The 14,631-nt window shown below is 40.5% G+C and overlaps 1 protein-coding gene across 1 annotated transcript in view; it reads right to left on the bottom strand.

Annotated features, from left to right (window-relative positions):
• Positions 1 to 4,262, bottom strand: part of CPLX4 (complexin 4) — a 30,422-nt gene extending 26,160 nt beyond the window's left edge. Inside the window, exons 1-2 of the mRNA XM_045020405.1 lie at positions 4,096 to 4,262; positions 780 to 867 (exon numbers count right to left, since the gene is read on the bottom strand). Coding sequence (XP_044876340.1) covers positions 780 to 867; positions 4,096 to 4,262 — 255 coding nt within the window. The remainder of the gene's footprint in view (positions 1 to 779; positions 868 to 4,095) is intronic.
• Between the last annotated feature and the right edge of the window lie 10,369 nt (positions 4,263 to 14,631).

Raw genomic sequence — 14,631 nt, forward strand, 5'->3', positions numbered from 1 at the left:
TTTTGACTTTTCCTTGGAAAAAACAAAAGATTTTTGACAAAAACAAAGTTTTCTAAAGCAGACACATTTTTGCCAAACATTTCATTTGATCAAACCCCAATTTTCTTGAAAAACCATACTGATGGAACATTTTCAGCCATCTCTTCCAGGAATAAAACAGATTTCTGAAGCCCAATCCCCATGCCTTAACGAGACAGGGTTTTCAAGGGTGACTAGCAATTTTGAGTGCCAAACTTGATGAAGATTTATCTGAGCACCCTTTAAAAATCAAGTCCCTTTAAAGCAGGGGTTCTCAGACTTTTGTACTGGTGACCCTTTCACACAGCAAGCCTCTGAGTGCGACCCCCCCCCCTTATACATTAAAAACACTTTTTAATATATTTAACACCATTATAAATGCTGGAGACAAAGCGGGGTTTGGGGTGGAGGCTGACAGCTCGCGACCCCCCATGTAATAACCTCGTGACCCCCTAAGGGGTCCCGACCGCCAGTTTGAGAACCCCTGCTTTAAAGCATCTCAGGTTGGGCACCTAAAATGGAGGCACTGAAAATCACTAGCTGCTTTTGAGAACCTAGAGCCAGCCTTCCTCCATGTTTGTGTTATGTGAAGTGTAGTGTAGCATAGGAATCTCTTTGGCCAAGAGACTCGATAGTCTCAGTGTGCACATTAGTTGGAAGATGACATGGGTATGGAAATCTCCCCAGCCAGACAGCAGGTCTGACTGCAACTGTTTTAAAATTGGCCTGTGAGCTAGGTCATGATTGTGACTTCATCTTACCTTAGGAAGCCTGTACTTTTCTCTCAGATGAACCCTCAGACAGGCTCTCTCTGCCTTTTTTTGTGCAAATGCTGCATCTCTCTCCATCCTGAAAAATCAAAATAATAGGTGTGTAACCAGAAACCTATCATGTGACAGCTTGTCATTGTCAAGGAACTAATTACTCAGCTACAGAAAACTACAGGCTGAAGTCATTCTCATCCAATTTTATGCTTTAACACAGCATAGTCTGTATCAGACTAAACAAAAAACAAGGAACATATGTAGAGCTCTTTCCAGACATTTACTAATCAGCTTCACGGCACCTATGGGAGGTAGGCTAGTATCATGCCCATTTTACAGGGAAATGTGAGACACAAAGTTAAGTTACTGGTCCAAAACTACAAATGGAGTTGTGGTTAGAGGTTGCACTAGAAGTCAGGAGTCCTGATTACCAGGCCTGTGCTTAGTCTAGTAGGTTATTAATCTCTGTAAGAAATGAAGGACAAGTCTAATGACATAAGTGATGTTTTGGTCTCTCCTCCAGTTTTGTTCTTTCTACTTGGCTGGATCTTGCATTGATTTATCCCTGAGGTCAATGGAGAGCTCTGTACAACAGAATCTGAATGTTCAAATCTCTCCCTGATAATCTGAGAGGAGAATCCTATCCTCCATTCAGTAACAATGTGCCTGTTGAAGGGAGGCAGCTATACCACCACAAATCTAATGGGAGCGCAAAAAAAAAAAAAAAGTGGTCATAGATCTGTTTACCCCTCACATGACTATTCCTTCCAAGCAATATTTTATAGGGATGCTACCTTTGGGCCAAATGCAACAGTCCTTAATTAAAACTCCAGGATTTGGTCATTTCTATCAAATACCTTCCAAGACTGAAGCCAAATAAGGGGTAAACAGACATTCGTCACTGCCAAATTTATGAATGGCCATTTTACTGAATCAAGGTAAAATTTGACTTTGATTTCAAAAAAATTCACTGTAATTTTTGGTTAGATTGTTTATATTTTCAGCTGTAAAGTTGATAGCACTACAGCTGGTTGAGTAATATCCCCCACCACCCCCCAACATTCTCCAAACTTCTTAATTTCCATGAATTTTTTCATAAAATGTTTGTTTTTTGTACATATACCAAAAGTGGTTTGATCGAATCTTAACCATAAGCTTCAAAACAATATATGTGGATTTAGCAGAAAAACTTCCTTTAAAGTTAAAAACCTGCATACATAATGTGCAATTGCCTGCCATGCAGTTTCCTATTCCTGTGCACTAGAGATTAATGGGCTGTTGTAGATTCATAACAACTGTGACATATCTATTAGGTCATGTAGTTCACCCTCTTGCTGGTGCAACATTATTTTCTGTGGAACATATTCTAGAGTTTCATGTACGCTAGTTTTAAGCAGCCACTTGAAAAGCTATTCCACAGTCAAATAGATCTGACTCAGGAACTTTTTCTGATATTCAGCATACATTTTCTCGCCTAATGTCATCCCAATACTCTAGTAGCCTGCCTGTGTACAATAATAAGAGATTCTCTTTCTGCATTTTTACATCCATCACATACTTGTAGATAGCAATAAATAAGTGGGAAATGACTATCTTCAAATCTTTATAAAGAAGATGGGGTCAAAATGTGACTTCAGAGATGAAGTTCTAGAAAATCAAGGCTAGAATTGATGCCCATCTATCATGAATAGTGAAATCAACCTTCTTATGATGCAGGAGAATGGACTATGTGACTCATTAGAGGACCCCTTCGCTTTTAACAAGTCTCTCATTTGCTCGTTTACATGCCTTCCTGATGAATGGTGATTGATGCATTTTTACATTTTTAACCTAAGCAGTGTTGGTTAGACGTTAAACAAAAATAGTGGAGACAACGGGGGTCACGTCAGGGGTTCTAATCCAGTCTGAGCCTCTGACTCACTGGGTGACCTTGGGCAAGTCACTTAACCTCTTTGATCCTCAGACTGTGCAGCTGTAAAACTGAGTAAGATTAGGAGGTCACTAAAACCAGATGTTGCATCTGTGATCATGTTTCCAGGATGAACTGACATTCAATTACAGAACCAGTGCAGTGCCCAGTCCCATCATTCAGTTTTCTGTGCAAAAACACAACCATTTAATTAGAGTTCCCCTATATTCCTGCCTGTGCTGGAAGGACTATTGTTCAGTTATTGACTTATAGCACAGCTTCATATTTAACAAACACAGCAGACTTCAAAACATGATTGAAATAACATGCTCTTCTCTTCCGAATCTTTTCTCCTCTCCAGATTTCTTGCTTTGCTTATATATTCCAGCACAGCATCTTTTTGCAGGCTGATTGAAAAGAAAAAATAATCTCCTCCTCTGTAATGTACCACAAAAGAAAGTAACATTGTGAAGTGTGTTTACAAACAGGTTACATTTATTCAGAATTTTATGACTGAAGTTGCTGCTGCTAAATACAGACCTGGATACCTCTTAAATTCTATAAGTCATTAACCTTTCACCTATAATCATCTTAAATGTAGGATTTAGACAACCATTATGTAATTGATCATTAGTGAACTAGATGCAGTGGAGATTTAGAATTCAATTGTCTTTCTTTATAATTATGCGGGGTTTTAACTCCTACCTGCTTGAAACCCATTATTTTACTTTATATCTGCTGTGTAAACAGTGCCTCTGCATTTTACTTGTCAGAATGTGGTTACGGATTGCAATCAGCCAAATAAAATCCCTGAGCTGTAAACAGAGAGTAAAACCTCCCTGCTTCATTTAATAGAGTTTGGACAACTGAAAAAATGGTTTAAACTTATAGTTTTGAAATTAGTCAAGCATCCTTCAAATAAGCATTACCAGCTTTACATTCTTCGTTCTTACCCTGTCCTCAATTTTTGCAATGATAAATGGGGGAGATTAAATATTTTAAGCATATCAGATTTAGTGTTTTAAGAGGGTAGATCATGTGATTTTCAGCATTAACCACTGCATTCTTAGATTGCAACCAGCATTTACACCATTAAACCTACAGAAATAAACAAACGTGAAATAAATTCTCTTGCCCATATGGAAGCAGAAAGCAACCCCAGCACAAGATGTGTAGGTGAGTGTGTGGGGAGGATTGGAAATGAGGGTGAAGGATGAAACCACGATACAAAACATCTTACAATTTGCAGCTAGATGAGTTTTCGTTTTGGAGAGGCTGTTCAGCAAGGCAATGTTCCCTATGCTTAAAAATAGGAATGTGGGGATAGGAGACAATGTACTGACTTTTTCTGAGGCTATTCTCATGAATTAGTCACACATTGATAATAAGGGAATGTGTACTCACTTCTCCTCAACAATTTGCTTTTGATATTCCTCATATTCCTCTCTAGTCATTCCTGCTGCTGCAGCTGGGTCGGAAGGACCACTTTCTTCTTTGCTTTCCTCACCTCCGCCACCAAGTCCTAAATTCTTTACCTGGTTGCTCAACATGCTTTTCATTAAGAAAGCCATTTTCTTCCCAAGAAAATTTAAAAACAAAACCAAACCAAAAAAGGCTCCCAAAAGACAACAATATGTTTGTCAGCAAGGGAATTTCTACAGCCTCAGCAGCTCTTCAAGGGCACAATGCTAGTGAGAAGTGGATGCCAAAAACAGTTCGTCAGCCATAATCTGGATTAAAGTGGTGAACTCCTTAGTATCGAGAGGCAGATGGTTCAGATTACTCCAAAAAGTCATTAGATGCAGCTCCCTACTTTTAATATTAATACCTTAAGCTAATTGTAAATACAGAAAAATTCACATAGTTCACAATTGCATTTTGATTTCTTTAGTCTTGAAACTCTCAATTACATGGAGACCAAAGAGCCTTCATCAGAACACACAGTATCTGAATTAAAATAAGACTTGGTTGATTCCATGATCACAGCAGCATTGTAAAATTCAGGCTACTGAGCAGCAAATCCTGTTGGATGTACACAGTCCAATGAGATTTGAAAACTAGGATTCTTCATTAAGCAAAAACAATCCTTTTATCCATTAATATTTTTATCCCATGGGACAGAAAGTACAGTACGATAGGGGTTTTCTTCATCTGCTTTTTCAAACCTTTTAAATGGTTGGTTTCTGTGACAGATGAACGAATCCTTAGTGTGATCATAATTTCTTCCCTTCAAAAAAAAAAAAAAAAAAGGATTTCTTTCCATTTTTCTCTACCATTCTGATTTGCTTATGGCACTATACTCTCTCTATATATATACACACCATCACTTTGATTGGCACTGGATGGAATATTTAGTGCTGAAGGTTCTTAGCCAGGTAAGAAGAAATGCATTTTGTTCAGCTAGATTACAGCATTGCTATCCTTCGTCTGAAAATTGTCTTCTTAGGGCTGGTCTTGCACACCCTTACTCACATGAATGAGCCCATTGACTTCAGTGGAATTAGTTGTGTGAGTTGGGTATACTCACATAAGGGTTTTCAGGAACTGGCACTTAAGATTGCAAACTCTTTGGGGACAGGAAATTATTTGTGTATCTCAAATGTCTTGCACACTGTGGGGGTATTTTAACAATCACACCAAGGATTATTGGGTACTGTTTAATGAAATATTTTTGAGCTCTGATTATCAAAATGGCTCTCCCAATGCAGTCGTCATTTCATTGGTGATATGGGAGGAGGTCAGTTCAGTTAATGCCCTAATCTACATTAGTACCTTTCTAATTAAAGCACTCCCTGCTACTAAAAAAAAAAAAAAGTGCAGGATGTCCAGTTATCCTGGATTATCTGTGATTAATCAACAGACTTTAACTTTCCTTTTGAAAACAGATAAATATTACTTAGGAGAATTTAAAATAAAACAAAATACATTTGATCTACTGAAAAGATTCACAGAACTTGCTTTTTAAAGCCTGAAATCATTTTGTAAACATTATGCTCCCCTTTAAGGTCCTGCATAACTGAATTCTTTGGGAGTAGGAATTGCCTTCTACTTGGCTGGCTTATTCAGCCCCTCGCAAAACTGAGTCCCAAGTACTTTCCAAAGTTTCAGTCATCCAATCAGGGACCAAGAAACAAGAACATGCAAATTAGGTGACTAATCACAGTTTGAACAGAAAATTTGGACCAGTTGCAGCTCAGGAGGAAGCCACAGACTGAAACTGATGTGAAACTGATGCACAAACTCTTTGCCAAATAATGAATAAAACTCATTATCTAGTCACACAGTTTGCAAACGGGGGCGGGAGAACCAACCTGCTCTGTTCATTGGCCAGAGTACAGATACAAGCAGGATAGGAAACATCACTTTTGCTTTGACAAAGGACTTAAGAATTTGCACTGATACAGTTGCAAATCTCTAAATTACTATGAGCCCACATTACACAGAAGAGAGTAGCAATAAGCAAAAATAGTAATTAATGTCTTACATTTACATAGCACCTTTACAGATTCTATAGATAGGTATCACAATGCCCATCACAGAAGGGAAGTTGCTTCCAAAATGGATCATGGCTGCTGTTAAAGGGTAAAATCCTGGTAGAGTGCACAGTCCAGACAAATGCACATGGAGCTGAGGAATGGTCTTCATCCCCAATCTACAGCAGATGGCATGTTTCAGCAGGGCACAGCAGAAATATCACTTTTACTAGGTCCTGCATAAGTAGGTTCATAGGCCTATGGTTCTGTACACTTTGCAGAACATCTAGCTAGAAGATCTTTGTCCCACCCTTGCCAAGTGCCCAGATTGCTGCAACGGAGTTGGTGTTCAGAATCTCTTGCACAAGTTTTCTCTGGTCTGGCAGCTCTGCAGGTACTCAAATACCACGATGACTGGTGCATCTTAACCTGAATAGGGCATTTTATTCTTCATGCAGTTAGCTGACGTACTCTGAAGCTAAGAACCTGGAGTTCTCTAGTTTTGCTTGGAGTAGCTTACTGTGACAGAGCAAATTCAGATGTATTGGTACAAGAAAAATCTCACCATGCTGCTTCTGGAACAGCAGCCCTAGAAAGCACTCCCTTTCTCTTTGTTAGGATCAAGTAAGACCTGTCCTCTGTTTATTAATGTACATAAGAGAGTATCATGAGGGTCAAGACAGGAGATGACCTCTCAGAAGCAGGCTGGCAACACTCTGCAGCCCATCTTCCTCTTAGGGAAGAAGCATTTGCTGGCTCTGGTGCACAGTGATAGCAATCCAATTATGTACGAAGACCACTTGAGGCTATGAGCCATGTGATGGATGTTTCCTTCCCACCAGTGACTTCGCTGCCACATCTATATTTAAAACCCTAAAGATACAGACTCTCCCCCATTTTTTCTGTTTCACACCTCTTTTTGGTCACTGTCCTTCTGCGCTCGGTAGTATCACTCCTCAATGACCTAAAGGAGCTGCTGTTGAACATAACACAACACATCCTCTCAAGAGACATCTAACAAAAATGTAACACTTACAGCATTTAGCCATCTCATAGCTCTGTATGGTCCACATTCACAGTCCTCATCACATTGCATAGTTACCATCCACACTTTATAGGTGGGGAAAGATAAGGGATGGGCAGGATACAAAGTAACTCTCAATGTCATCAACATAGTTTTAAGTGGCTTTCCCCAGGCCATTCAGTGAGTTAGTGGCAGAGGCAGGATTAGAAATTAGAGTTCCTGCATCCCAGCTAAATCCAACAGGCCAGCAGTTGGATTGATGGACCACCATGTGTCCATAGACACTTCCTACTAGTCAGTACAATAAAGCATTTTGAGACTGTCAGCTCTTCAGGGCAGGGACAGTCTTCTAGTTCAGTGTTCAGAACAGAAGTATGACTATACTGGGTCAGACCAATGGTCCAGCCAGCCCAGTATCCTGTCTTCCGACAGTGGCCAATGCCAGAAGCTTCAGAAGGAATGATCAGAACAGAGTAATTATTAAGTGATCTATCCCTGGTGGTCTAGTGGTTAGGATTTGGCACTTTCACTGCCACGGCCTCGGTTCGTTTTCCAGTCAGGGAAAAGACTTGGGCGGGGGGGGGAGGTATAGCTCAGTGGTTTGCGCATTGGCCTGCTAAACCCAGGGTTATGAGTTTAATCCTTGAGGGGGCCATTTAGGGATCTGGGGCAAAAATCTGCCTGGGGATTGGTCCTGCTTTGAGCAGGGGGTTGGACTAGATGACCTCCTGAGGTCTCTTCCAACCCTAGTATTCTATGATTCTATCCCCTGTTGTCCAGTCCCAGCCTCTGGCAGTCAGAGGTTTAGGGACATCCAGAGCATGGGATTGCATCCCTGACCATCTCAGCTAATAGCCATTGATGCACCTACCTTTCATGAACTTATCTAATTCTTTTTGTCATCATCGGATCGATGGACTACCAAGACAATTCTTTTCTGAACTCAGTTATACTTTTGGCCTTCACAATATCCCCTGGCAATGAGTTCCACAGGTTGACTGTGCACTGTGTGAAGAAAGGTTTCCTTTTGTTTATTTTAAACCTGCTGCCTATTGATTTCATTGGGTGACCCCTGGTTCTTGTGTTATGTGTAGGATTAAATAATACTTCCTTATTCACTTTCTCCACACCATTCACGGTTTTACAGACCTCGGTCATATTCCCCCCCTCAATCATTTCTTTTCAAAGCTGACCAGTTCCAGTCTTTTTAATCTCCCCATATATAGAAGCTATTCTATACCCTTAAAACATTTTTGTTGCCCCTTCCCATTTTTAACATATCTTTTTTGAGATAGGGTGACCAGAATTGCATGCAGCATTCTAGATGTGGGCATAGCATGGATTTATATAGTGGTATTATACACCTCTACTCCGATATAACGCGACCTGATATAACATGAATTCGGATATAATGCGGTAAAGCAGTGCTCTGGAGGGGAGGGGCTGCGCTCTCCAGTGGATCAAAGCAAGTTCGATATAACATGGTTTCACCTATAACGTGGTAAGATTTTTTGGCTCCCGAGGACAGCGTTATATCAGGGTGAAGGTGTATCTACTGTCTTATTATCTATTACTTTCCTAATGATTCCTAAACTTTTTGGCCTTCTGCTGCACACTGAGCAGATATTTTCAGAGCTAGCTACAATGACTCCAAGATCTTTCTTGAGTGGCAACAGCTAATTTAGACCTCATCATTTTTTATGTATAGTTGGGATGTTTTTCAATGTGCATTACTTTGGCAGATGAAATTTAATGTTGATAAATCCATTTTCTTGCTCAGTCACCCAGTTTCATGAGAAACTTTGTAACTCTTCACAGTCAGTTTTGGACTTAATTATCTTGAGTAATTTTCTATCTTCTCCAAATTTTGCCATATCACCATTTACCAAGACTACTTATGAATATATTGACAACACTGGCACCCGTACTAGATCCTTGGGGGACACCACCATTTACCCCTCTCCATTCTGAAAATTGACCATTTATTCCTACTCTTTCCTTTTAATCAGTTACTGATCCAGGACCTTCCCTCTTATCCCATGATTTCAGAGCCTTTGAAGGAGGGACGTTGCCAAAGGCTTTCTGAAAGTCCAAGTACACTATGTTCATTGGATCATCCTTGTCCACACATTTGTCGACTGCTTTAAGGAATTCTAATCAATGGGTGAGACATGATTTTCCTTTACAAAAGCTGTGTTGACTCTTCCTCAACAAATTGTGTTCATCTGTGCGTCTGATAATTCTGTTCTTTACTATAGTTTCAACCAATTTGCCTGGTACTGAAGTTACGCTTACTGGCCTGTAATTGCCAGGATCGCCTCCGGAGCCTTTTTTTTAAAAATGGCATCACATTAGCTATCCCTCAGTCATCTGGTACAGGAGTGGATGTACCACTCATACTTGATATATCAATTTGCTCCAATACCTTCTCTTTTAACACCTCAATCTGGGACAGTTCCGCAGATTTGTCCCCTAAAAAGAATGGCTCAGGTGTGGGAATCTCCCCACATCCTCTGCAGTGAAGACCGATGCAAAGAATTAATTTAGCTTTTCCACAATGGCCTTGTCTTCCTTGAGTGCTCCTTTAGCACCTCAATCATCCAGGGGTTCCAATGATTGTTTGGCAGGCTTCCTGTGCCTAACGTACTTAATTTTTTTCCTGTTAGTTTTGTGTCTTTTGCTAGTTGCTCTTCAAATTCTTTTTTTGGCCTGCCTAATTATACACCTGTACCTCGATCTGACGCTGTCCTTGGGAGCCAAAAAATCTTACCGCGTTATAGGTGAAACCGTGTTATATTGAACTTGCTTTGATCCACCAGAGTGCCCAGCCCCGCCCCCTCCCCCCGAGCACTGCTTTACCGCGTTATATCCAAATTTGTGTTATATTGGGTGGTGTTATATCGAGGTTGCGGTGTACTTTTACACTTGACTTGCCAGAGTTTATGCTCCTTTCTATTTTCCTCAGTAAGATTTGACTTCCAATTTTTAAAGGATGTCTTTTGTCTCTGCCTTTTTTACTCTGTTTAGCCATGGCTTAGCTGGTGACCACACTTGCAGCCAGGTAGGAGATTCATAGATTTTTAAGGCCAGAAGTGACCATTATGATCATCTAGTCTGACCTCCTGCATAACACAGGCCACAGAATTTCACCCAGTATTCCCTGCATCAAGCCCATAATTTCATTGAGCTAGAGCATATCTTTTAGAAAGATATCCAGTTTTGATTTCAATCCACTACATCCCTAAGTAAGCTGTTCTAATGATCAATTACCCTGTAAGAAATTTTCACTTTATTTCAAGTCTGAATATGTTTAGCTTCAACTTCCAGTTCTTGATTTGAGCCTTCACTAGACAAGAAAAAGGCTGGGAGGTCTACAGGAATAATGTTCCTAGCCTAGCCAGGGAGGAGGGTTTCTGTTATATAGCCTTTGATTACCCCTATAGCAGAACAGAGGTGCTTCAAAACTTAGTGTCTTTTTGCCGTTAATGTCATGCTGTTTTGTAGTACTGATGCAGCTAAAGCTCAGACATTAAGAGGTAACAATATATTAAATTGGGGAAGGGATGCCTGGAGTGAGACACCTTGGATTTGCAAGAGAACAAGAAAGAGCCATACTGATCCCTAAAGCAATAAAAGTAAACGTCAATTATAGAAGAGACATGTAACACTAGCCAGTTCAGTGTGGAGGAGGAGCTTCCTGTGGGACACAAAAATTCATTTAGTTTTATGCAGGCTGCTTGTCTAAGTCCCTGGAGCCTGTGCTGTAATAAACCAGTCAAAATGCATGAACGGGCACAATGCCATTTAGCAGATGGGCATGACGGACGGAAGTAAGAGACCATCTCGGATTGTTTTCGTTCCTAACATTTTTCTACAGCTGAAAATTTCTGCCCAGCTATTCCTTTCCAGATTATACGCATGCTGACCATCACCGCTCAAGCACCTGACAAGACTGGCTTTCAGAAACATAAAACATTGCTTCCGCAGCTGGGCTGTGGAGAACAGAAGTGCATGCTGCATGGGGAGGAGTGAGGAATGGGAAATGTAAGGTTCTCTAGTCTCCTTCTTCAACATCCACCACGGTGGCCTACAGCGTTGCTCCCCAACTGCCTTTTTGCTAAATACTGTGAAGTACCATCTTCCCTTAGTTTCCACGCATAAAGGCAACAAGCCACTTCTGAAGCCTGTTAGAAAGTTATCCCGATTCATTGGTATCTGATACAGGGAGGAAACACCAAACCAGCAGAGGTCTTTGATTCAACAAAGCCCTATTCTAGCTCCCTCCAAACTCTGCTTCCTAGGTACCTCTAACACCCATATCCCTCACACATCACCTTGTCAGCGATTTCTGCTAACAAAGCCCTGCATAGAGCAAGCAGTAAAGCAGAGGCAAAGGACAGCTATGCAAACCGAGGTTGAGAGAGGGCATTTTGGCAATTTAATCACCATAGTCAGATGAGACCAAAGAGAGGGAAGCAGGGGTTGGCGCACAGAGCAATATCCTCACCCCCGTTCCAGGCCCATAAAGGGGTCTCAGCACAAGAAATGAGGAAGACTGATAGAAGGGTGACTTCCTGAGGACCCCTCCATAAGCCCTGGGGTCTGGAGAGGCATGACCTTTGCAGGACTGGACGGACCATAAAAATGTTTAGGGGTAATTAATGCTCATAACTCAAAAACTTAAGAGCCCTTATGCTCAAGCGATTCTAACAATAAAGGGTGATCACCAGGCCTTTTCATGGGTTAAGTCAGTGAGAAGTTAATGCTGCTTGCCCAAGTTTAGGTTCCACAGAAGTGGAGCAAACATATAGTGAAAATGATTCAAGGGACATATTCTTAACTTTAATTCTGGCAGTATATACAAAGCAGTTGGCAGGATAAGGAAACTTAAGGAACATAAACATGGAAGTTTACTTTACCCCCTTGTCTTCCCATACTAGTGTGCCACAATCCCTACTCCCTAATTTTAGTCTAAGCACTTGACAGACCTAAATTCAGGCACGAACAAACAGCTTATCTTGTCTTAAAGAAACCTTCATACTTAACCAGAACTGGAAAACACCATAGCTAATATACATCAGATGTGAAGAAATCCCCCTGTAGCTCTCTGTTGCCAAGAGGTGAGGAACAGGTGAAGAGTTAAATACTTAATTACACTTGAATTTTAGAAGAGTTAGATTCCTCATCACTCTTACAAGTGGAAACAGAACTCAGAGTAAACAGAAAATATATTCTAAAACAAAGTACAGTATAATACCAAGGAGTGAAACTTCTGAAACCTTCTCTTATAATCTTAAAGACTTACTTGTGTGTTAAAATGGGAGGTGTATTTGATCCAGATGTAGGCTTCACCCACAGCAAGCTAACATAGCACTACATCCAGACACAGATACTCCATTTAATGAGTGGAGATGAGTGTGAAACAGGAACAAAAAACTAAGTGGTGCAGCAAGAAAACAAACAGATTCAGAGTGTCCAAGGCCATAAGGGACCATTGTGATGATTAGTCTGACCTTCTGTATAACACCTGCCAAAGAAGTTTCCCCCAAATAATTCCTACACCATAGCTTTAAGAATAAACATCCAATCTTGATTTCAAAATAGTCAGTGATGAAGAATCCACCATGACCATTAGTAAATTGTACTCATGGTCAATTACTCTCACCATTAAAAAGTTACCTTATTTCCAGTTTCTCTCTCTCAACTTCCAGCCATCGGATCAGGTTATACTTCTCTCTGCTACATTCAAGAGCCTGTTATCAAATTTGTTCCCCACAGAGATACTTACAGACTGTAATCATGTCACCCCTTAAGTTCTTACATCCACTGCACACAGAACATCAATTCTATTGCAACATTTTAAACCTCTGTAATCTTCACTCTCAGACTTTAAAGGAATTAATATTTTCAAGGTAAGGGAAGAGAAATATTTTGGGACCTACTTGACATAAGTTAGCATTCACCCTTCTCAGAAACCTTGCTCTCCTTTGGCCTTCCCAATTTTGTCCTCTGCTGGCTCTGCAATGTGGTCACGAGAGCACTGGAGGAGGATCTCTTGGCTTCTTCTATAGCTGTAACGCAAAACTCCTTATGCTATAGCTTGTTCAAAGTCCTAGATGTTTTTCAACACCAGCACTTGAATATGCTCTACTGTAGTAAAAGCAACATACTCTCTTCTAGGCTGTCAGGGCATCAAATGTGGGATGCAACCACTCCCTACTATTTGGGAAAGAGCATGGAGAATTGGCATCCTGAAGTTATGGACACTAGCCAATCAGGACAGCTGCCCTTGCTAACACTGCTAGATCTTTCAATAGTCTTCAATATTACCAACTATGACTGGCCAGTTGTTAAGGCCAGCAGGAGTTAGAATAGATGAAAAGAATCACTGTTTCTTATCATTCCAGTCACATCCTAGAGAGAGGTAACAGGATACTGCCTTTCCTCTTCAAGGTCCTTGGCTGTGGAGTTGAACAGAGTGCAAAATTACCAGTCTTTGTTTCATGTTTACACAAAGCAAGCTAACAATCATCAACATGTTGGACGACAATTGTCTCAAGTCCTTTAAGACCCAGGTGGTGTCTTACCTTACCAAACATCTAGCAGAGAGACAGCAAGCCATAGGCGTGGTTTAAGAAAGCTCTGGATAAGAAGAATTATGCTAATTGTCAAAGGGAAGCATTTTCAGGAAGTGGTAATAAGATTCTTTCAAATGAGGAAACAACCTGATCACCTACTATCTAAAGTGGTTTACAATCTTGTGGTTTGGTATATGTAGTTGTGGTATATATAGTTTCCTCATCCATCCTTAAAAGCTTTGATGCACTGGAAGATTAAGTAGTATTAGCTCTGTAACATTTTTGCCTTCCAAACTCTGAGAGGGATGATGTGTGGAGCATGCTTTCAGAAGTCTTAAAAGAGCAATACTCCAATGTGGAAACTACAGAACACAAACCACCAAAAAAGAAAATCAACCTTCTGCAGGTGGCATCTGACTCAGATGATGAAAATGAACATGTGTCGGTCCGCACTGCTTTGGATCGTTATCGAGTAGAACCTGTCATCAGCATAGAAGCATGTGCTCTGGAATGGTGGTTGAAGCATGAAGGAACATATGAATCTTTAGTGCATCTGGCACAGAAATATCTTGTGACTCTGTCTACAACAGTGCCATGAGAACACCTGTTCTCACTTTCAGGTGACACTGAACAAGAAGCGGGCAGCATTATCTCCTGCCAATGTAACCAAATTTGTTTGTCTGAACGATTGGCAGAGACAAGAAATAGGACTGATTGGACTTGTAAGCGCTAAAGTTTTATAGTGTTTTATTTTTGAATGCATTTTTTGTACATAATTCTACATTTGTAAGTTCAACTTTCATGATAAGGAGATTGCACTACAGTACTTGTATTAGATGAATACTATTTCCTTTATGACAGTGCA

This window comes from Mauremys mutica, chromosome 6 (genome assembly GCF_020497125.1).
Source record: "Mauremys mutica isolate MM-2020 ecotype Southern chromosome 6, ASM2049712v1, whole genome shotgun sequence".
Taxonomy (NCBI): domain Eukaryota; kingdom Metazoa; phylum Chordata; order Testudines; family Geoemydidae; genus Mauremys; species Mauremys mutica.